The sequence below is a fragment of the Rhinopithecus roxellana genome, chromosome 11, assembly GCF_007565055.1.
Source record: "Rhinopithecus roxellana isolate Shanxi Qingling chromosome 11, ASM756505v1, whole genome shotgun sequence".
Lineage (NCBI taxonomy): Eukaryota > Metazoa > Chordata > Mammalia > Primates > Cercopithecidae > Rhinopithecus > Rhinopithecus roxellana.
In genome coordinates this window covers 115,275,368-115,300,922 of record NC_044559.1, presented here as the reverse complement: position 1 = coordinate 115,300,922, position 25,555 = coordinate 115,275,368, and the positions used below count along the sequence as shown (strand labels likewise).

Genomic DNA, 25,555 nt, shown 5'->3' with positions numbered 1-25,555 from the left:
TTGCCTCTATGAGACCACATCTTCCATAACCTAAACAAGTGATTTAATACTGATCATTTGGAACATAAACCTGGTATGTAAGTGGGGATCTAAGAATGATGTGTGGCATTTGCATGGAATGTTACAATTTCTAAAGCACTTTACCTCCATCTCCTCATTAAAACCTTGCCACAAACCTAGGAGATAGGCAGGGATCATCATCGTTTGTGTTCTTTAGAGAACAGCCTTGTGATGGTTTGAGTCACTTTTCCAGAGCCACATACCTAAATGTGAGAACCAAGACTAGATTTTAAGTGTTTCAGCAATCTTTCCCCTTCTCTCTACTATACCAGTATCTTTCTGAAAGGCCAAAGTCATAAAGAGGTACTTTTTAACCTTTCCAAATTTAAGTTTACTTTGAACTGTTAATTTAACGGAGTAAGGATTTGATACTCTCATTTCTAGTTGAGCAATTTCTGCCTGTTTCAGAATCTTGAGGATCTTAGGAGCCCAATACTTACTTTGATATCAAGCATACTTATAAAACAAGGTCAAAAATATATTTTTTAACTGTTAGTTTCTCATTTGGAATACTAGCAAAATTGTACTTTCTGCGGGACCTTGACATATCTCCTCTAGATAATTGGCTCAGCTTAATCTCACATTCAGAAAGGGGAGACTAGCATACGTACTCAGCTTAAAGAGAATCAGGTATCAGGCCTATTCAAAGTGTTCCACATGAGCTTCGGAGAAAGGCCACAGTGTTTATTTTTGTGGATCTTTTTTGTGGAAGAAAGTGTTTGGATATGTGCTTTGTATTCAGGTACATGTTTTATAGGAATTTTTGTAAAATGATAAGGATGAAGATACATTAATATGATCAAAGATACTGAACAAGAATTCTCTAGTGCCTCTGGATACCAGGAAAATGACTCCATCTCTGTTACTCCTCACTAGCTGTGTGACGTTGGACAAGTTCCTAACTCAGTTTTTCATCTGTAAAATGGACTTAATAGCAACTACTTTATATGAATTAGTCAGCACTCAATACCTTAACCATTGTGTTGTTTTTTAAAAATGTGTGGCACAGAGCTTATTCCATAACCTCCAAAGACATCAAGGTCTGCATAGGTAGTGTTTGAAGTGCTCATCACAGGTTTTCATAATGGATTTTGTTTTCTTCTTTCTCCTTTATCCCCTCCCCCTTGTACAATCACATGTCAGGAAGCAACACGATTTCTTTTAAAAGATCCCAGTCTTTAAGAATAATTGGACTATTGTAGATTGAGCTTAATATACACCACTCCCTGGACATCCTCTAGAATTGCCTTGTCTTTTCTGTGCCTTTCAAATAAATGCTCCTCCCTGTGCCCTTGCTGTGGCCTCCCTGCACTCCTGTCACTGTCATCACTGTTTCTGTCAGGCAGCCCCAGCTAACAGTTTTCTGTATACTGCCACCATATTTTGTACCTTTTCCATCACATAATAAAAATGAATTTGCAGTACGAGCTATAAACGAGCTACTTATTTCTGAGCTTGTATCATTAAAAGTAACAAATGTTATCAAGCAGCTATGAGTCAAGCACTGTGATAGGCCCTGGGGATCTGGACTCCCTGCCCTCCAAAACTCATTGCCCACTGGGGAGCCAGGTGGGCCAGCCAGAAGTAATGCCAAAGAGGTCCGGAAAAGCTCAACTCTGGTGTCTGTGTGACTTGGCCTTGGGGAAAAGGCCACTTGCTTTTTCAATAAGAGTATTTATTAAATTGTAGATCTATATTAAGGTTTTAATGGTATATTGCTACATAAATATACAATGTTTAAAATAAAATCACTTAATATTTGACTACAATGACATTAAATTCTAATTTTTTTTTGATTCCCAAGAAACCATAGTCTCTCTCTCCCACAGTAGATGGAAAATGTTAGTCTCAAGTATGCTGGGCTTCACAGTTTCCTTATAAGCTGTTTGTTGCAAAACTCTTGAGAAACCTTTTTCCAACTTCTCTGTTAATTTTGAGTATTTGATATTTGCCTTCTTCCTGCAGTGTCCAGTTTAGCTAGTATCACTGTTAAAATTGAGACCTGCTGGTCTCTCCTGTTTCTTTCTTAATCTTTCAGAACAGAAATCCTGATTGTTTTATATTTCCTTTGAAAGCCCAATTCAGGTTTCCTCCCAGTTATGAAACAGTTATCTTATCCAGTAAATGACACGCCTCACTTTCACTCTCCTTCATCAGCTCTCTTTTGCATTGAGTTATTCCTCCCCACAATCTCTAAGGACTTGACACTTTTAGCAATCTGGATATTTAACTGGTAAAAATCTTTAAAAATTTTAAACCAACAGCTTTTTTCCTCCTTTCAGCCACAATCCGACAGTATTACAATATGTATGTGCTAGCCATTGGCTGCTGTGCCCTCTTTTCATAGTTCCCATTCTTTTGTGTTGATATCTCTGTAGTTAATTTACCAACGCATGCAAGTTCTATTTTTTTATTTTAGTTCTTCATAGATCTGCTTGACTAATCAAATGGTATTCTGAGATTTCCTTTGCTGTTGACTTTCAGGTCATCTTTTCATCTTTGTGCCTCGTTTCCTTATTCTCTAGAGAGTCAGTTGACGAAATGTCAGATGACCTAGGTTTCATCTGTTTTTACACTTAACGATTCTGGTCTTTTTCTAAAGAATTTTTTTGTAGGTATGATTAACATATCAAAGTAAGTTTTCTACAAAGGAGAATAATTTTGAAATCTCTTTCTAATCTTGACTATATTAAAAGTCTTTGAATTATTGAGAAAATTCTATTACATCTTTAGTTTTAAAATTAGTATTTTAAGCATGTTGTTAAGAACGTCACATTGTTGTTTTTATTGTTATTTGCCAATTAACTTTTTCTTGGGGTGGGAGCTGAGTTGCAGGTTATAGTTTCTGCGGAAAGGCTGCCAGCTGTGACAAAGTACATGCTGTTAGTGCTCCTGAAGAACGTTGTACAAATTGAGCATCCCTAACCCGAAAGTTTGATCCTCCAAAATTTTGAGTGCCTATATGACCCTGTGGAGCATTTCAGATTTTGGACCAGATTGGGGATGTTCAACCATTATATATTTGCAAATATTCGAAAACCAGAAGAAATCTGAAATCTAAAACACTTCTAGAATCAAGCATTTTGGATGAGGAGACTCCACCTGTACTACCAAATAAACACAGAAACCTAATTGTTCCTGTCTGCTGGTGGCCACATAAAGCCTGTTTCACATTTGGAGATGCTGAGCCTTTTTACCTGTGACCTAACTTAAGCAAAATCGTGATCAGACTCATCAAAGCTAAGCCCACAGAGCTTGAATGTTTTTACAAGTGCCTTCAACCAAGGTCTTCTTTATTCTCAGTACCTCAAATTATTGGTAACTTAACAAACTGGAATTACTCTAACCCTTCACTTAAAAAATTGCTCATTTTTAATTATCCTAGATGACTCATAACCTTTTAGTCAAGGCCAATCTGTCTTCAAATGGATAAACAGCTCCTTATGAGGTTTAAGAATAGAAAAGACCATTCTACAATCATAACTTCATTCCTTTCTGATAGTGATAGTGTACAATTCCACATCCTGAAAGAGGAACTGCACACTTTATTCTGTAGTTTGATTGTAGGAGCAGGGCTTTTGGATGTCTTGTACTCCATGGCAAGATTTTTTTTTAATCATCTAATCCCTGAAGGATATTGGAAGCTGATTTAAAGCTGAGAGTCTTCAGGCATGAGTAAATGGATAGGGGAAATTGGGCACTGTACATTTAAGGAATAAACAAGTTACTCGTTTAAAACCACTCTCATTTCAAACTATCCCACAAGGACTTTGTGTGTGTCATGGTCTGTTGCATCATCAGAGTTTGGGCCATGTTCCATAAAGTAGTCATCATCAGCATTAGTTTGACTCTTCATTTCAGGATTTTTTGGTGTTTTTTTAAAAAAAAAAAAAAAAAAAAACCTACAGCTTTTATTTAAATCACCAAGTCTGTTTTAGAATATGTTTGCTGTTAAACTGTCAGTTGTCTAAATATCAGTGGATTGCTAACATTCCTTCAGGAAACTAAATAACATTGTGACAAAGGGAATTTGTTGGTTAAAGAATTCTTTTAAATGAACTTTTAAACGGGAATGTAAAGGTTTAGTTTGTTTGTTGAAAGATTAAGTAGAAAAATATTTTCCCCGCTTAACGCTGTAACACTGTTTAGAACACTGTTTAAAGATCAAATAATTTGACTTTAAGCTTTCTTGGAGTTCTCAAGTTATAAAATTTTTTTATTTGAAACTAACCTAGACAATAAATATTTGCTGATGTTTCCTAGAAAACTAACAGAAGAGAGTCTCTAATAACAATAGGTACGATGCCTAAAATAAGCAACATACTATTCCTTCACTCTTCATATTTTTTATGCGATTTTTTTTCCTGGAATCTGATCAGCAGTAACAGCATTTCTTGAAGTAAATTCTTATTTCAAGTTGTTTCTGATTTTTCCCCCCTCAGATAATGGATTCATACCCGATTCACTTCTGGAAGATGTGATGAAAGCATTGGACCTTGTTTCAGATCCTGAATAGTAAGCTAAACAGGAAGTGTTATTTAGCCAACTCAAAAAGATTCATTTAAGTTTAAGACATATTGTACATTTTTACCTTTTTAAAAATCTATCTGCATATACGAAGCATAGCAATCCATGTAAAGCAAAGATTTAGAAAGAAATCGAACTAATCCAATGTTATAGCAGACTTGACATACTTAAATTGAGTGTCCTTTCCCACCCAGCAGTTATTGTCCTGCTTTTTAAAAAATGCTAAAAGTGTCTTTCTATAAACTTTACAAAGTTTTTTCTCTGCAAAAACTTCCCCATGTCTTAAAATTTTATGTGACTTTAGTATCTTCAGTAAAGTAATGACGGTTCTATGTAGATAGTGCTAGTTGCCCTGCTTAAATAACCAGCAGGCCTCTGACTTTCCCTCTTAAATAAAGATGATCAAAGATATCTAACATTTCTAAATGATTAACTGACCTGAAACTTGTGGGGGTGGCTGCAATATATTATGGCATATTGGTTTTCAGTATTTCTTAGGATCCTGTCATTGTCTTCATTCTCACTGTTATGTTTTATACATTGTTACATCTACAACTTCCTCTGTAGATTAAGATCTTTAGTTACTATCCATGAAAAAATAACTCTTAAGTAGATATATGTATTGATCAAATATGGGAATAAAAGTTAAGATAGGATCTGTACTCCTTTTTTCAGCATAGCTTTTCCTTCCGTAGGTTTTTCTAAGAATGAAAAGACGTGAGCTTATCGAACATAATGAAAGCGTTCAGCAAAAGCAACAGGACATATTGGTAGACACCGTTTTTACAATTTGATCCTGTTCTGTTTTTAGATGAGTTCAGTCATGCTTTCTTTGAAAGTATGCAATACATATAAACATTTATAAACCAGCCACATCTGAATTAATCTGTCTCAATCTTACTAGAGCTGTGATTTCATCCATTCTCAATAGAAATATTAACAAATGAATATTAATAATTGTTTTCAATTTAAAGAGAAATTCAGAGTGTTGACCTAGTCCAACAAATGGTATGATACTAATTACTACACTTCTTCTAACTTTATTTCCAAGTAGAGACCCTCTTGTTGACACTGCTCTAATTTGCAAAAGAGAATTAACTCAAGTAATTTTTGTTACTGACCAGACTAAGGAAGAGAAAGAAGAAAAAGTTGTGTGTTTTTTTTTTCCAAATTCTTACGTAGCTATATGTCATCTACCTAATTTTCCTTGTTTTATCAGATAGAAAACGTATCTTGAATCATAAAGTTAGTACATTTGATTCAGGTTGTTTTTCTTGAAGTAGCTGAAAGATTGGACTGAAGTATTCCTTCTACTTTGGCCTAGTTACAGTTATAATACAGGATGGCCCATAAAATAACTGGGCCATCCTAAGGATTAAGTGAATTAAATGTAATATGACCCTGCCTTCATTTGCTTCATCATAACCTCCTGGCCTTACTCAGACTCATTAAAATGCCATATCCTTTGTACAGTATGCCATACAAGAATGATAACCACGGGCCCACAAAAGCATCTCACAAGGCCAATACTATACATGTCAGGTAGCAGGACTGCGAGGCAGCCTGACCCAGGTGTTTCCCAGAGAGACAGCTATGTCAGCACAGATGCAACTTTCATAAACCTTAAAAATAGTTTACCCTCACAAGAATAGCTTCAGCTCCTTTTGTGAAAGGCACACCTGGTAACTGACCCAGACCGAAGCAGCAAACTCAAAGGAGAGAAGTTGCCCCTGAGGAAGGTGACTAGAATCACCTGAAATGTCCAAACATAACACTTTACATGTTGTGTAGTAAGGTAGACTTAACTGGTCCTTTATAATTTGAGATAGCATGGAAAATAAAACTTTTCTGAAGACTATTTCCATTTTTAAACCAATTAAACTGCAGTCTGCTTTTTTCTGCCTTCTTTCTAGTCACACATAACACCACCTGTCACCAGCCTTGGTACACCTACATCATAAGGGCTGGTACGCAGTTGAGGCTGCTGCCGGACCAATACAGTATATATCACTCACTGTCATTCATGACACATTAGCTCTTTGAGAATTAATGTAGCTCTTTAACCTTCAAATTACATTGTCTATGAATTTTAAGCTTCTGTCTCATTTAGTTCTTAAAAGTAAGCTTTTTAAGAGATGTTTTCTATTATCTGATGTTCCACTGCCTTTTGACCGTGTTTCTTTTTCTGCTTGGGCTTAAAATAAACATTTTGTTAGTTAAATGCCTTATTTGATTGTTAAATTCAGGCATACCTATGAAGCAAAGAGAATTTGCCTTTGGGAAGTTACAAGCTTGAGTTTATAAGCCTTGGTTTTTAAATTACTTTACCTAATAAGGAACAATATTCCAAAGTCGTCACAATTTAAATTTTAAATAGTAACAGATTACTCTAGTTTAAAAATAACCAAGTTTTGGCAAATTGGATGTCATTCCTGTGTATTTGTCATTAAGGTTCTAAAAAGAACAGCTCTTAGTATTTTTGGCAGTTGAATGTGTTGTAGTACCAGTAATTTAATCATGAAAGAAAAGCAGCTTTTTTTTTTCCTCTGGTATCCACTGTTTTTCTTTTTTCTCCCCATAGTATAAATCTCATGAAGAATAAATTAGATCCAGAAGGATTAGGAATCATATTATTGGGCCCATTTCTTCAAGAATTTTTTCCTGATCAGGTAACATAGTTGAGGAAATATATTTACTGTGACTCTGTTGGGATGATTACCTGTGATTGTTTGCAGCATTTTCTCTTTCTGTACAATGTCCTCATGCGCAGATATGAGACTGAGAAAGCACTGCTACATAGAAACCTTCCCAGACAGAGGGAATGTGTGTTCGAATACAGTAACGCAGTGCCTTGATGGGTAGGGTAGCAAAAGATGATGCAGACACCAGTCTACACACGTAATGATATGGAGAGAACAGTTCGGAAGTTTGTGGAGTAAAAAGAGAAAGATTATCTTTCTCTACTCCCACCCCCACTTTTCTTCTCTTGGGAAACTGTTAAATACTGTGAGAGAAGGTCAAGGTGGCTGTGGGTAGTGGAAGTCCCTACCTAGTGAAGCTAAGCTCCAGGAGAATTTCAGTTGTGTGGAAGAAAACCTAAGTGGGTCTGTGCTGTTTCCCATTGGAACATATCTTCCACTGGGCTTCGATAGGAGTTCAGTTACCTGGAATAGCAGAGGCATTCTGTGCCAACGTTAATGTTTTGGGGTTATATCTGTATCACTGGCAAGCTAGTTCTATATCCAACACCTGTCTTTGTTCTCTAAGAGGAGCATTTTACCACTAAATCAAATTACTTAAGTAGATAATATACGTCATGGTCATTTTATCAGATATCAGTGTGGTTTGCACTGAAGTTCATTGTTGGAATAGACATTCCAATTTCTATTTTACTGCTATTATAGAGAGATTGACAAATAGAAATAATTTAAAAGCTAGAGGGAAAATTACTAAAATTCAAGATGTAATTGTTAAGAAAGATTGTTAAATTCTAGATAAAATTGTTAAAGAGGTAAGATTCAAAAAGTAACTGAGGATATCACATTGTAGACGATTGGACTTTTTAAAACTTTGGCAAAGACTTCATGAAAAATTAGATCGTATTTTCTGACATTAGACCCTTCAGTGTGATATCCTCTTTGTTCACATTCTGACTGCTAGATTTTTTTTTTTATTGGAATCTGATGTTCTAGATATCTGGATAAATAATAAATTATAGCATTTTAAACGTTGATACAGTATTAATTTTAATTATATTTCAAGGCTATGGGAACATTTGATAGAAATATTGATTCTTAGTTATAAATACAGTAAAAATACAATATTCCTGTTTTTTATTTAATTTGGGGAAGATTTTGAAAAGTGAGAAATGTAAAGTGAGACAGTTGTAGTAATTTTTTAGGTAATAAGAGGGTTCCAGTCCCTTCTCTTTCACCTGTAACAGACATTTCCATTTGGTTGTACTGTTTGTTCCCTCTGTGTTTCTCTCTCACTGTTTGCTTGTTGCCTGCTATTCTGAAGACACTCTCCACCTGAGCCTGGTTTGTCTGGTTGCCTCTGTATAGTTCATGCTGTTTCCCTCCCCAGAGCATGTGATCCTGCTCCTGATTACCTTTAGAGCAGTGAGTTCTCAGCGTGATCTCCAAGAGCTTGTTAGAAATGCAAATTCTCAGGTTTCTCCCTGAAGCAGAGACTTTAAGGGTGGTGCAGCAATGTGGTCTAACAAGCCCGAGGCCCAAGTTACAGAACAGCTGCTTTAGAGGAAGACCTGTCACAGTACCACCTATTCCCATCCTGTAGCAGCTCAGACACCCTCTGTGTCATAGATCTTTTCCGATCATGCCCTACATACCACTGATGTCCCCTTTCTCCTGTAGCCAGAAAATGCATAGTGACTCAGCACTCCTTTTGGCAATTAGTCACATACTGTCTTGTCCCAAACAGATGAATATAGTGATCATTCAGTAAACTGTTTATTTATTTAAGACGGAGTCTCGCTCCGTCACACGGGCTGGAGTGCAGTGGCACGATGTCAGCTCACTGCAACCTCCGCCTCCCTGGTCCAAGCAGTTCTCCTGCCTCAGCCTCCTGTGTAGCTGGGACTACACGTGGTGGCCTGCCACTATGCCTGGCTAATTTTTGTATCTTTAGTAGAGATGGGGTTTCACCTTGTTGGTCAGGCTGGTCTCAAACTCCTGACCTCAGGTGTTCCACCCGCCCTGGCCTTCCAAAGTGCTGGGATTACAGGCATGAGCCACTGCACCTGGCCCAGTAAACATTTATTTAATCAACCACAAATAAATGAAGTTGTGAAACTGGAGTGACAAGGACAGCCAGGAAAATATTTAACTTCAGTAATCTTTACAATGCTTCAAGTAGGTCCTATGGAAGAACATTTCTTTGCTATGAGATAGAGGCTGACACAGGAGGAAAAAAGTCGGAATATTTATAAGCTTTTCAAGGTCATTCGTTTAAGTAAGAATAGCAGTAGCAGCTCCCATTTCCCAAGCACATACTCTCCATCAGGCACTGTGTGCCTTCTAAACTCCATACTATTATTTTCCCCATTTTGACAATGAGGAAATTGAGCATTAGAGAACTTAAGACAATTGTTGAAGGTCATACACTAGGTGTTTTAGTAGCTGATTCAGGAATCTAACATAGTCTGTCGAACCACAGAGTCTACGCACTTTGCCACTGGACGACACTACTTTTTGTTGGTATTTCTGTATTTTATGCCAGTTAATTATGGGAAATAGGGAATATAAATTGTATTTGATTACAGGAAAATGGTTATTTTTTAAGTTTAAATAATTTAACTCTGATAGTCAAGAGTCAAATTATGTAACTAATTGCATTGATTCATGTAATTAAGGAAATGATCAAATTGATTTTTCTATTTTTTGTAAGTCATTTTCAGTGGGATACAAAAAAAAGTTAAGAGTTTAGGCTCTGGTTGGGAATGTAAGACATAAAAAGTTAAACAGTCTTTCAAAATAACAATAGATGAGATGATACAAGGTAGTACTATATGATTCATTCTCAAATTATTTAGACAATTGTTATGATAAAGGTAAAGTTCCAGTGTAGTAAAAAACCAACTAGTGTGTTCAGGAAAAACTTCACAGAAAAAGTAAGATTTAAACCAGGTCTGGAAAAAGGAAGGAGAGGAGGGCATTTTAGAGAAGAGTAAAAAATAATTCATGAATGTGCAAAAGGCCAACAAAAGATCTTTTCATAGGGAAATGAGTCATGCTTGTCCAAAACAGAATTCAGAAAGGTGAGTAATTGGAGATAAGACTAAAAAGGTAGATAAAGCCCTGTATGATTTTAAGACTCATGATTGCAGGTCACAGAACCCCAGCCTAAATTGGCATAAGTGAGGGGGAAAATACACGAAGGGAAAGGAGTAGCTCAGGTGAATTGAAGAAGCAAGCACTGGGAAGGTGCTCCTGGAGTCCTTGAACAGCACTGGGAGCGTCTCCACCTCCCAACCCCTCTTCTAAAGTGGCTACATTCTCACAGCCTATCTTTCTGTAGGAGCTGAAGCTCCGGTTGCCAGCTTCCCTTAATTCCAGTTGGAAAAATTCTAAGGAGGGCCACATGCCTGCTTGTATCCATGGGATATGGCCAGGAAGCCAAGGGGGATCTGTCCAGCAGAGGCCCTGAGGGAAGTCCCTGGGAGCCAGGTCCATAATGGCCTTGAACGCCAAGTTAGGAGGGTTGAACATGGTCTTTAGCTAATTGAAAAGCAAGGTTAAGATAGTGGGAATAACATGACCCATTTTTCTACAAGCTTACTCTGTTAGTGATATATAGAATGTCTTTTATTGAATATGACTGAAGTTGCCTTAAGCACTAAAGTATGTTTTCATTTCTCACAGTGCTCTTTTCACTAATTAATGGTTGACAATATTCAAATATTGGATTTTTTTTGGGAAAAGAAACCACTAATTCAATATTGTGGGCCAAATTTGAAGTATTGATACATACTGGAAGTGTATTTAGTCTGCGTAAAAGTGATGCTACTGCTTTTCTCAATTCATTGAGAGGAACAAATTATTTACATAGAAAGAGAGATGAATTTTAGGAAATATTTTTGTTTCAGAAGCTTGTCTTTTGAAAAACAGTTATAGTGATACATGCATAATTAAAAACATAAAATAAGTTAGTGTGGAAGAGTTTATAATGGAAATCAACCTTCCCTCCTTTCCAGCATCTTCTTCAGAGGCAACACTTTCAGCTTCAGGGCTTTCTGGTAGTTATAACTCCATAAACCTAAGTTCCTTCTTTTGTCAAATGAGTCCCCAATCAAAGGACAAGGATTTGAGAAACATGTGTTTTACTTTCAGTTGATTAGAAATTGCCTGATATAAATATAATTTAAAGTTTTAATAGTCCTTTATTTATAATAGGGCTCCAGTGGTCCAGAATCTTTTACTGTCTACCACTACAATGGATTGAAGCAGTCAAATTATAATGAAAAGGTATGATAATTCACGTAGTCGTCGGGCTTCAACTGGGTTGATGAAATAAGTACGTGAGTATGGAACAACATTGGATTCCCATACAATTGCTACCTGAGATTATTCCAGGAGTCTCTTTACTATGCTGACACATTTTAGACTTGGTCATCTTTCGATTTGACCAGTATATGTTAGTCTACATTGGAGATTAACATTGGACTTCAGAGCAGTAGCTTCACCATGACTAAATACACCCCCATACAGATCGTTACCCTTTGGCAATGTAGCATGTTTCTAAATCAACATTATAGTTAGTCCAGTGAAAGTTGTTACTAATCCATTTAAAGGAATAAAGAGGTAACAGTGAGATTTTTTATTGGAAAAAAATATTTTTAAATAAACAACCTTCGTAGCCAGCATTTATTGAGCATTTATCCGAAATTGTGTTAAGTACTTTGCTTCAGTTTCACACCACCACACCACCTTATGAAGTAAGTGTTGTCTGTATATCCCCATTTCACAGGTCAAGCAGCCAGGAAATGATAGAGCTGGGAGTGAAACTTAGTCCAACTCAGAGCCCCTGCTCCTACTGATGATGCTTCGCAGCTTTCCTTTGCTAACCGCTGACAAAGCACATAGGTGATTCACTGCCAGCTGTACTCAACCTGGCTTAACGCTAGAGTTCGGTTGCATCAGTTTCCCCTTTTTGAATGTCTATTATCTTTGCATTTATTCAAGTATCAGTTACAGTAGATACTAATTATAGTATATATATTAGTTACAGCCAATTTTAAAGGAATAAGGTCTAACATTCCTTTTTAATTTGATCTGCCCATGCTGACTTCATGTATCTAAATTGTGGAAGGTTACAGAAAACAGATAGTGTAAATTAAGTACATAATTTTAATTAGACAAAATCTAAAAGACTAAAATTTACTGTTATCTTTATAAAAAAATATAAATTAGATAATTTTATCAGGTCCAAAGATAGACAGATAGATAGATATATGCAAAGAATATACATTGTCAAGAAAATTTGGATGCTGTTTTCTAATGTGCGAATGAGTGCTTCATCTAGAGTTTGACGTTTGCACAGCTTTGTAATAGGAGGTACATTATAATCACTAATTGTTCACCTATACAATCCCTGCCAGATATATCTCAAATATTATCCATATTTTACAGATGAGGCATCTGAGACAGGGAGATTAAGTGACTCACCCAGGGTCACACAGCATGTCATTGGCAGAGCAGGGATTGGAACTGAGTTCCTGATTCCCAATCCTGTCCTTGGTCTGCTTGGCCACTCTACCTGTATATAGTGTAAGTTTTCAAATCATGCTTGGGACAAGCTTCTGACACACTAACAAAAAGATTAGAAAACAAATAAGATGAACTGTTAAAATGACAGTAATATACAACAGCTATAAAGCAAAGTATGGATGTCATTAAGTCACAGAAGTATGTTTTGAAGTTATTCAAGAGCTAAAATTATAAGCTGCATAGCAAGGTCCTATTTAAAAAGGTAACAGACAAAAGGAGAATGCTGGCAAAGTGAGATGGAGTCTGAGTATCAGGCATCCGAGCCTGATTGAGGCCATGGAGGTGGGTCATGGTACCTTGCCCAAGCACTTCTGCTCTGATGACATGAGCACATGAAGTTCTTTGTGAAAAATAGAGCCGGTTGTATTTAACTTAATAACTTGAATTATATTCATGTATAACTTTTCAGAAAAGGCAGTTTTGCTTTGGGGACTGAAAAGCCAGAGTTGTAGTTTCAATGTCAATTTATTTCTTCAACACTAGAAACTAATATATTAAATAAAGATGCCAGAAAAATGTATTTCACATTACAATATATCTTTCGCGCTTTCTTAGGAATGAGTAGATTCATGACACAAGATTATCTGATCTAGTAATATATTCTGTTCCTATATTTAATGTGTTTTAGAGGCAACTACCATTTAAGGATAATAAAGTTGTTTCTTTTGGCTTCTTAAATAGCTTATGGCTTTTATTTTGGAAGAACATAATTACACTCGTGTATCAGCCAGTGAATGTGTAAAAATAATTTTACATACTTGGGAAGAAGACTATCTATGTCTGTTTCTTTTAAATTACCCAGCATCAGAATTTCTCTTGGTGCAAAAAGAAATTAACCACTGAGGAGTGCCTTAATGTCCACAGTGAGCCCTTGGTAATGACTTAGGGTTTTTGTTGATTATGTTATGTCCAAAATACTTTTTAAATGTTTCATTGTAAATTAATCAGAATAAAATTTTTCTTGGTATTCACCTGCCAGTCAGAATGTATTTATGTGATCATTGCCACTGCATATACAGTATCTGGTTAGTTTGATCCTCAACCTCTATTTTACTTTTCCTTCTGTCCTGGCATCTTTTTTAATTTTTTCTCCATGATTTTTCATGCTGTACAGAATGCACTCATGGAATTGCATTTCAGGAATATTTAATACCATAATAGCAAATTTTGTTGACATTCAAATTGTTTTCAGCTCTAGAAATTCAATACTTAAATTAGAAGGAGAAACATGTTCCTCAGAACATAATAGCTATATTCCTTTTATAGCTTTCCATTTCATGAGGCAGTATGAGCATCTGAGAACCTCAGTATGAAAGCAGTAGGACCTGTATAAATTATATGTAAATATGATAATTAAACATTTCTTTCCAATGGTATAGATCCATTGAAGAATGTTTTTTTCTTAGAAACAGTCTATGTGTTTTATGATTCACACGATCTTGAATTTTTAAAAATCACCTGGCCAGCTAGCAATTAAATATCATTTACAAATTTACTTTGACGTAAATCAGTAAGCAGATACTCCTGTTCATTTCTAACAAAATAAACTTACTTGTAAAGTTTCATCTGCAACAATATGTAATACCTTATTTGCTAGTCTCCAAAAATTGTTTTCATTCCACATAAGAATTTGCTAAGACTGTTGATTGACCTTGGTGGCTTTATTTTATTCAACAGGTCATGTATGTAGAAGGGACTGCAGTTGTAATGGGTTTTGAAGATCCCATGCTACAGACAGACGACACTCCTATTAAACGCTGTCTCCAAACTAAATGGCCGTACATTGAGTTACTCTGGACCACAGATCGCTCTCCTTCACTAAATTAATTTGCCTAAGTATTTATAAGGAGGATCTTAATAACAGATGTTGAAAGAGGGGGTCAAGACTGGCAATTGGCTGGATTAAGCTAAACACTGGTATCACTGATTAACTGTAAATAACAATTAAAAACACATTTTCAGTGTTTATGATATGTTTAAATTATTTGTCCTAAAGCTTTATGTAAAAGATTAGCCTATTTTAACCCTTTGTGTGAAATTTACTAGCAAAATTAAGCTTTAATCAAAGTTCATCACTTTTGCATTCAGATATTTGGTCATTTACTTACCAAATTACAAACACAATACTATAGCATTTGTATATTGAGTATTAGAGTTACTATTTATAAACTTCTACTTTTGGGTTTTATTTCATTGAGGCACATTTTATTATTGTTTGAATGATTCCAGCTTGTCATATATCAGCCTCTACACTGAAAGGCAGAAGAGTTCATTTTTCTAAGATCTGTTTTTCATTAGAAATATTGACAGCCGGGCGTGGTGGCTCAAGCCTGTAATCCCAGCACTTTGGGAGGCCGAGACGGGCGGATCACGAGGTCAGGAGATCGAGACCATCCTGGCTAACCCGGTGAAACCCCATCTCTACTAAAAAATACAAAAAACTAGCCGGGCGAGGTGGCGGGCGCCTGTAGTCCCAGCTACTCGGGAGGTTGAGGCAGGAGAATGGCGTAAACCCGGGAGGCGGAGCTTGTAGTGAGCTGAGATCCGGCCACTGCACTCCAGCCTGGGCGTCAGAGCGAGACTCCGTCTCAAAAAAAAAAAAAAAAATTGACAAATAACAAATTGTCAGTTTAGATCCTTTGACAATTGACTTAACTCTGGCATGTTCACAAAAAGTAGAAACTCTCAGAGACCATTACCATTTACTCACAGATGTATAGGGGATATATTCTAAAAACTGATAGAATCTGATAGTCAACACTGTTAACTTTTACTGTATAATTGCCAAATATACTTTTCCAAATTCATCCCGACAGCCCTGTAAGCCAGCTTTTTTCTGTATTTATAAACACGATAAATGCATGAGAACATCTGTTATTACATTAGTATATTGTTATTTATTATGATCCTAGTTGATGGCCTAAATAAACACCTTTTTCTTTAACTGTACCCTTGCATTTTTTACCTTTGTGGCTCACAATAAACAAGTACGTACTTCTAAATGTTTCTACCCAGCAACCTTGAGAGCACAGAGTACTGTGCTCTCAAGTACTCTCTACAAATGGCTAATGAAATCATACAGGACCTCGAATAAGAGACCAGGCCTTATGCTAACCTAAGAGCTTTGCTAACTCAGCCAGCCCGAAGCACGAGAACCCACATGGCAGCTGTCTAGACCAGTGAGCAAAGATGCAGAGATTTGCTGTATTCCAATAGGTTTATGGCCCAGCAATTTGAAATCACAATAGCCATTAACACTTTTTTCCTCCACTTGTAAAGCAGATAATTACATGTAGTATCCTCTTACACATTTCAGAACTGAACGTCACCTTCAATAGTATAGTTCCTGTGTGAATTTCTGTTTGGGTTTTGTTTTCTTTCATAACAATTACAATATAAGTAAGCATAGGTAAAGGCATGAGATTTTGTGTATAACTTTCGGTGACATTCTGTTCAGGAGTGTGGTACTACCTACTAAACTTACAGCTTTCAAATGTCAATATTTTGGTCTAGTCTTGGCTACTTCCAAATCCGTATAAAATATATTATGCTAGAATTAGTTTCTCAAAACTCTGGTTTAATAATCCCATATTCCATAAGGATTACACAGAATCATAGATTTTCTCATAAACATCAAGCCTACGAAATAGAATGGTCTTAACGTTGTTACTTAACAAATTATCCCAAAACTTTATGGCATAAAACAACTATGTTATTAAATGTACAAATTATTTGCTCAGGAATCCAAATGGGGCAAGGTGGGGATGCATGGCTTGTCTGCTTCAGTCAGCAGCCAGGGGCTAGAATTATCTGAAGCTGTCCGTACTCACATGGCAGTCATGACTGGACCTTAGCTTGGTGTCATGGCTATAGAACAGTATATTAAACAACCACGGGGACATTTCCTTTCCACATACACTTGGGCTGCTTTCCAAACTAGGTTATATGCTGGCAGTAAAGTGTAGAAAATCTCAAAAGCTTGGAAGTTAAGTGACACACTAATGAATAACCAAAGGGTCAAAGAGAAATTGCAGTGGAAATTAGAACATACTCTCTACTGAGTGTTAATGAAAATATGACATAGCAAAAATAAATACATAGCATTAAATACTATATATTAGAAAAGTAAAACGTTTGAAAATTGGGAACCTAAGCTTTTATCTCAATAACAAACCCAAGATAAGATGAAGTAAATCATAAAAGAATATCCATATACAAAAGAATGAATCTGGACCCTTACCTCACACCATTTGCAAAAAGTAACTTAAAATGATTGATTATCTAATTATAAAAGCTGTAACTATAAAATCCCTAGAAGAAAACAAAGGAGTAAATCTTCATGACCTTGGGTTAGGTAGTGGTTTCTTAGCTAAGATACAAAACACAAATGACAACAAAGATAAATTGGACTTAAAAACTTGTGTGTGTCAAAGGACACCCTCAAGAAAGTGACATGACAACCCATAGAATGGGGAAAATATTTGTAAATTATATTAAGAAATTTGAATACAGCATATATAAACTGACAACAAAAAAATACTTTTAAATAGACAAATGATATGAAGAGATTTTCCCCCAAAGAAGATTGGTCCTTAGAGAAATACCAATGAAAACCATGAGATATCACATCATAGTCATTGGGATGACTAAAATAAAAAAAATCTACAAAAGCAAGTGTTGATGAAGATGGGGAGAAATTGGAACTTTCATACATTGCTGGCGGGGATGTAAAATGGTGAAGACATGTCAGATTCAGTTTTGTAGCTGCTCAAAAAAATACAGAGATGGCACGTGCCTCACTAATACCAACTCCTAGGTATATAACCAAGAGAAATGATGAAAATATATTCACGAAACTTTTTGTGAATGTTCATACCTGTATTATTTCATAATAACCACAAAGTGGAAACAACCTGTTGATCAGCTAATAGATGGATAAACAAATGTAGTATAGATGGTCTCCAACTTACAATGATTCAACTTAGCAATTTTTCAACTCTTACAATGGGTTTATCAGGGTATTAAATGCATTTTTGACTTACGATATTTTTGACTGATTATGGATTTATCAGGACATAACCCCACAGTAAGTCAAAGAGCATCTGTATATATATACAATGGAACCTTATTTGGCATTTAAAAAGAATGAATTACTGACACAGGCTACAACATAGAAGACCCTTAAAAACATTATGCTACATGGAAGAAGCCAGTCACAAAGGCTGTGTGCCTGATTCCATTTATGTGGAATGTCCAGAATAGGCAAACATAGTGGATTTGCAGGAGCTGGAGGGGGGACAGAGTAGGTTAACAGGATTGAGGAGTGACTGCTAATGGGTATGGAATTCCTTTTTGGGGTGATGCAATGTTCTAAAATTAGATTATAGTGAGAGTTGTACCACTCTGAATATACTAAAAACCACTTAATTGTGAGAATAAAAGATAAATGGGGAAACCAATGAAATAGAAAATAGATACATAATGGAAAAAAAGTCAGCAAATCCAAAACTTAGGTCTCTGAAAAAAATCAATATAATTGATAATTTTAACAAGATCAAGAAAAAATGAGAAAGCATTAGCATCAGGAACAAAAAGGGAAACATTAAGTTATCTGGATATTAAAATAATTGGAGGAGATTGTGAGCTGTCTTATGCCAAATTAAATTTAAAAATTCAGATCAGACAATTTGAAAAAAACAGCAGAAGCAGAACTGACACAAGAAATTCTGTATGTCTTAAAGAAATGTAATCAATAATTTAAAATTTTTCCTCAAAGAAAACTCCCTGGCCTGGATGGCTTCACTAACAAATGCTTTCAAACACTTAAAGAAAAAATAATACCAATTTTAAATGCTCCCAGGAAATAGAAGGAATAACTTTGTAATTCCAGTTATGAATCCAGAATGACCCTAATATAATACTAAAACCTGACGAAGGCATTAAAAGAAAGAAAAATTATAGACAAATATTTCCCATGATCATGGGAACAAAATTCCTATACAAATATGAAACGAATAAATTATATAGACATGTATGTGTGTATATATAATACATCATGACTAAGTGAGGAGTATGGCAGAAGTGATAAGTTGGTTTAATATTAAAAATAAGCATTTTTCACATTAACAGGAGAAAAGTCATGATTCAACAGAGGCAGAAAAAGCATTTGATATATAATATATTTAAAAATTATGATTTTTTTAAATCTCAGTAAACTTAGACTAGAAGGGAGCTTTTTTAATATGATAAAGAATGTTTAGAAAAAAACACATTCTTAATGGTAAAATATTAAATGCTTTCTCCCCCAAGTTCAGGATCATGACAACTATGTCATTTCACCTCTTCTGTACGGCACTGTCCTGTGGAAGTTCTGGCCAGTGCAATAAGGCAATCAAAAGAAATAAAATATCAAACAATTAGAAAAATGTTAACGTGTCATCATTGATAGATAACATGATTAATAGATATACATACACAAATGCTTAGAATTCATAAGTAGATTCAGCCAGTTAATGGATATAAGGTCAATATACAAAACCTATTTTTATAGACATGAAACAGGCAATGAGAAAAAATTTTAACCGTTTTTTGTAGCATCAAAAAACCCCACATACCTAGGAATATGAATTCATACAATGGACAATTACATATTACATAACCACTGCCGAGATAAAGATAGGGAATATTTCCTTCCCTCTCCTAGTCAATATCACCTGAAAAAGTAACACTATTCTGACTGCCATTGTCATAGGTCAATGTCACCGTTCTTGACTTTCATATAATTAGAATAACACACATACTCTTTTGTATCTGGCTTTTTTGTTTGTTTTTGGCTTATGTATCTGAAATTCTCCCACCTTTTGCATGCATCAGATTCATTATTTCTTATTAATATGTAGTTATCCATTGTATGAATTCATAATACTATTTGGGATATGTTGATGGATATTTATCATTTCCAGTTTGGGGTTACTATGGAGAAAATAGCCCCAAACATTTGTAATATACGACTTTTGGTGAATGTAGCATTCGTTTGTGTTGATTACAAACTCAGGGGTGAAATTGTTGAGTCATAAGGGAGGTACAGGTGTATTCAACTTCAGCTGATATGACTAAATAAATGTGCCAAAAATATTGCATCAATTTATGCTCCCATCAGCAATATGAGAGTTCCTGTTTTTCCACATTGTCAGCAACACTTTGTATTATTACTCCTTTTAATTTTAGCTGATTTGGCTGAAGGTGCGGTAATACCTCATTATAGTTTTAATTTGCATTTCCTTGCTGGATAATTAAGTGCCATTTCAATGCTTACAGATCATATGGATCTCTTTTTTTTGTGAAATACTAATTCGAGTCTCTTGCCCATTTTTACATTTGGTTGCCTTTTTCTTTTTGATTGGTAGGAGTTCTTTATATATTCTGAATATAAGTCCTTTGTTTCATATACATAAAGTGGAGATATCTTTTTCTGGTCTCTGTATTGCCTTTTTACTCTCTTAATGTTGTATTTTAATGAACAAATTCTCAGTAAGGTCCTATTTATCATCCTTTTATGAATAGTATTTTTGTGTATCTTTTAAAAGAAATCTGACTACTGCAAAGTCACAAATTTTCCTAATTTTTAGAAGCTTATGGTTTTATTTTCACATTAGCTCTATTATCCATTTTAAATTAAATTTCTGTATATGAAATAAGACAAGTCTAGGCTCATTATTGTCAAATAAACACTGATCAACAATATTTATCAACAAGACTAACCTTCTATTTCATTGTAGTGGAGCCTTTGTTAAAAATCAGGTGTGTTTGCGAGTCTGTTCCTGAACCGTTTTGTTCCACTGGTTCGTCTCTCCTTGTACACACACCACATATAATTACTGCAACTATACAAAATCTTGAAATCTGACAAATTAATTTCTCCAACTTTGTTTTTCTACTTCAAGATTATCTTGGCTACTTTCAGTCCCTTTCACTGTCTATATAAATTGGAGAATCAGATAATCAAAGCCACCAAAACAAAACAAAACAAAAAAAACACTAATGAGATTCTAATTAGGATTTCATTGAATTTAAATCTCAATTCAGGAAGAACTGACTCTTTGTGATATTGAGTCTTCCAGTCTATGAGCGTGGTGTATTACTCCATTTATTTACTGCTTTGTCCCTTAGCAATGCTCTCTAGTTTTCAGTGTAGAAAGTTGCACATCACTTACTGAATTTATTCCTAATCAGGGTTTCCACTAAACTGCCACTGAGGTGCCTGTTTCTGATTAGTGAACACCTGAAGTGGGGACCTCACTGGCAGTTTAGCAAGGAAGAGTGAGGGCATGGATTTAGGGTAATCATGGCTACAGTGAGCCACAATTGCACCACCGCACTCCAGCCTGGGCAACAGAGCAAGACCCTGTCTCAAAAAAAAAAAAAAAAAACTATATGCAAATTTAAAAGAATTGTAGGGTCAAGAGGTGGTTTCAGGGAGACAACATGTAAAGTGTCGCCTTACACAATCACTGAGAGCAGGTTGCAATAAAGAGATACCTGATGGGCAGGAAGCATAAATTGATGGGGACGGGACAGTCAAAGAAATAGAAAAACACACAAAACATAAAAACAAAAAAGGCAATAAAAAAAAGTCACACTGTAATAAATGTCAGCATGAGCTCCCCCAGTTTGTCAAGTATTACTTTCTCAGTCTTTAAGTTATAAGTATAGATACCATTTCTTTCAGTGCCTTTGAGTCAGTAAATAGGTTTGCTCCGTGGCCTTTCCACAATCCTATAGCATGAGTGTCCCTGTTTTGTAAATGGGGCACCTGAAATGCAGAAAATGAATGCCCATAACCACACAATCAGAACATGGCAGTGCTAAGACGCGAGGCCGGCTAGACGGCCGCTGTGCTCTGACCCCCGAGTTCCTGTGAACCACGGTGTGGTGCCAAGCCATGAGGACAGTCAACGTCACCCATACCTTCAACAATCAGGCAATTTTGCAAGGCACGAAGCAATGAAGACCAGACCAGAGGTGAGACACATCTCACCACTTCCTTCCTAGTATGAATTTAGGTGTTTCACTGAACCCTTCCATAAACAGAATGGAGTCGAAAATAGTATTCATCTTCATTCATTCACAAGAATTAATTGAACATGGCTGTATGTACTAAATAAGATATTAAGCATAAATCATGCTAGCTCATATTAGCTGGTCAACAAATGTTTGTTCTGTCTGCCGGTCTCTTCCTCATGAAGTGGACAGAAAGGGGAAGACATGTTACCACATGTACCTAGGAGACACTTCCAACTGCATACAAAATTTACACCAGCTCAATCTCTGGAAAATCAGTTTCAATTTAACAGAAGAAAAATACATACGTGGCTCACTGACATGTAACATAGTACTTACCATGTCAGGTTATATAACTTAATTTCCTAAGCATGAAAAAGATCTGCTCTGAAGGAATTTTGATCTGAGTATAAAACCAAAAGTACAAATATTTTTTCACTATGTTCTGAACCAGAGTTAATATTAAACATCTATACTGAAGAACACCCAACTCATTCTATCAACACATTGCTTATACTCTTAGATACGCAATAATTTTTTTCCTGTCGATTGCACTTCTTGTTCGCACTAATGTTACAATATTAAATCAATTGACTAATTATAAACAAATATTTTGAATCAAAAAGCAAATGTGAGCGATTTCCAGCTGCCTTGTGGAATTAAAACATTTTGTCTATAAATATATCTATACTCGTGGTGAAACTTAATAGAAGAAATATGTCCCATTAAAAATCACACTGCTCTGGAAAAGCAAAACAACATAATAGTGTTTCTTTTTATTTACTGCAATTCCTATATAGTCTCATTTACTTACTGTCACACCTTTTTAATCCACTTATTTTTACAATTTCAAGAAAATTGATACTATCTTTTCCTAGCTGATAGAGTCCTGAAATCCTAATTGAAATATACAGTATTTCTTTACAAGAGCCTGGGGCTAGAAGTTAGCATAGTAGACGACTCTGAGGTCAGAGTGGATCCCTGACAGACAGAGGTCCTAGCCACACAGTCTTGGACAAGTAAGTTCCAGAATAAAATATTCAAGCTCTCCAACAATCCAACATTTTAGGGAATGGGGCAATGAGGGCAACAGTTTCCAGCATATTTCTTCTTTTTTTTTTTTTTTTTTTTGAGACAGTTTCACTCTTGCTGCCCAGGCTGGAGTCCTATGGTGCGATCTCGGCTCACTGCAACCTCCACCTCCCGGGTTTAAGCGATTCTCCTGCCTCAGCCTCTCGGGTATCTTGGGATTACAGGCACGCACCACCATGCCTGGCTAATTTTGTATTTTTAGTAGAGATGGGGTTTCTCCATGTTGGTCAGGCTGGTCTCGAACTCCTGACCTCAGGTGATCCACCCTTCTTGGCCTCCCAAAGTGCTGGGATTACAGGTGTGAGCCACCGCACCCAGCCTCCAGCATATTTCTAAAAATGGGTTTGTGGTCTCACAACATTAACAAGCACTGCAGTAAGTTTGGAGCCTTTCAGATACAGCAACCAGAGCTTTTTACATCTGTAGTTCTAGTAACACTTCATGAAACAAAATTGGGACTCAATAGTGGTGTGTTGAATGGTTATTTAATATTAACACCCACTTGTTATCCATTATAATCTTCATTCACTGAAGGAAATTTTCAGGAACTGATTTTTCTATCAAACTCTGGGGATATGAGTTTTCCTATCCTGGGTAAATGTAACAGCTGGAATAACCCTGGATAGGAGAAGACATGGAATGAAAGTAACATACTAAGACACAACTGACCCCAGCTCCCATATACCCAAAAATGACAATATTGGGTGATTCAAATGAATCTTCATTGGTGAGATTCTCGGGGTTTGTTGCAAGATTGGTCAAAACCTCTGTCCATGAGATAGGAAAGACTGCTTTAGGTGAAAGGGTGCTGTCTCTCTCCTAATAGCGAGCCAAACCTTGAGACTCTGGTTTGGCTACAGCGGGGTTTGATCACAATGGAGCAGGATGACTCGGGGCCCATGACCGACTTCCATGGAGGACAGGAGGTGAGCGTGAGCCTAACTGGTACCCAGATGTCTCGGGAGGACACCGAGGAAAGGAGGTGAGGATTGGCAGGAAAGGAAGAGGGAGAAGGCCAAATGCAAACACCTAGTTAAATATTTTTAAGAAGAAACAGTATCATAACCAGGACAGGCAACATCAAAGGTAGTTAGGAGCCAAAACCAGACAGCCCCAAAGAGGTGGAATTGGAGATGGGAGAATTTCCAAGCAGCAGGGAGGAGGGGGCTATCTAAAAAGGGAGACTGAGGGTACCAGGTAGAGCTCATGCTGCATCCCTGCTACACAGATGAGACAGTAAAATCCAGAAGTGAAGGCCCCAGTAAGTAGCAACACTGGACCTACTTGTCCTTGAGCCCAGTGCAAGGCAAGACCAATGAGTAGAGAGTCCACGGTCTTCACAGGCAAAACACGGAGGAGATTATACTTTTCCTTCCGCAGTCAGTTCCCTGCCACCTGGACGTGCAGTATTCTAACTGGGACAGGGTGAAGTGGCTTACACCTGGAATCCCAGCACTTCCGGAGGCCATGGTGGGACAGATGGCTTGAGGTCAGGAGTTTGAGACCAACCTGGGCAACATGGCAAAACCCCATCTCTACTACAATTATAAAAATTAGCTAGGCATGGTGGTGCATGCCTGTAATCCCAGCCACTCAGGAGACTGAGGCAGGAGAATTGCTTGAACCTGGGAGGTGGAGATTGCAGTGAGCAAGATAATGCCATTGCACTCCAGCCTGGGTGACAGAGCGAGGCTCTCTTAAAAAAAAAAAAAAAAATCCTAATTGGTTTTTTTGATTCAGCTCTGCTTCTTGGTTCATGAGCCAGGGTCGTACCTCCCTTTCTTTGTGTAAGAAAATGAGACAGGAAAAAGGAGGAGCAGAGAGGGCCTTTCTGGGGTTGTCACCTTTGCACAAGTATAATATTCATGGTGAGAGACCATGCCCTCCTTCCACATCCTGGGTTTGGGAGCCAGTGGGTTGCCTCCCTTCCCTGAAACTAAGTGAGTGATGCATCAAAAGAAACACTTTTTGAGACAGTGGGTGTTTGCAAGAATAAGAGACCTTCTTAGACAGCAGATAAGGGGGTATGCCCTGCTGAACAGGAAGGAAGAGAATTGGAGAAGGTATGGCATGGCAGTAGGGCAGCCTGCATTTCTACTTTCTAGGGCCCCGGGGAAGGGAACCACGCTTGATTGATCTCCAAGTGGTCCAGCTGGGACAGCAGTCAATCAGGAGTCTAGTACTTCACCTATCGAAAACCTGTGCAGAAGGGAGGCCCCTCAGCACACAAAGAACCTGCCCAAGTACCCACCTGAGAGAGCAGCATTTGGGAACCCACTGAACAAAGAACACCAATGGTGGCTCAGTGTTAGCCAGAAAAGAAGAGGCCACCCCCCAAGAGAGGACTACAAGACTTTCTGCTCCCAGAAAGAAGGGTGCATCGCCTTCCCTTTCCTCCCTCCTCGCCCTGGCACCTTGGAATATCAACCATGAGTGTGGGAGGTGGTTTCCTGGACCTACCCCCAGCACTTCCCTCACCCTCAATTCAAGCAGCCAAATTCCCCATTCAGGCCTGTACTAACCCAGGC

At 36.9% G+C, this 25,555-nt stretch overlaps 1 protein-coding gene across 8 annotated transcripts in view; it reads left to right on the top strand.

Annotated features, from left to right (window-relative positions):
• MINDY3 (MINDY lysine 48 deubiquitinase 3) overlaps positions 1-14,899 on the top strand; it is an 80,786-nt gene extending 65,887 nt beyond the window's left edge. For 6 of the 8 annotated variants that reach the window (XM_030940629.1, XM_030940628.1, XM_030940634.1 and 3 more), the window contains 4 exons: positions 4,503-4,575; positions 7,169-7,256; positions 11,502-11,573; positions 14,553-14,899. In XM_030940629.1, the coding sequence (XP_030796489.1) occupies positions 4,503-4,575; positions 7,169-7,256; positions 11,502-11,573; positions 14,553-14,702 (383 nt within the window). In that variant the 3' untranslated portion in view covers positions 14,703-14,899. Of the gene's footprint in view, positions 1-4,502; positions 4,576-7,168; positions 7,257-11,501; positions 11,574-12,737; positions 12,876-14,552 lie in introns of all 8 variants that reach the window. The other 2 variants (XR_004060018.1, XR_004060019.1) reach the window with 2 other exon arrangements.
• Positions 14,900-25,555: the final 10,656 nt, after the last annotated feature.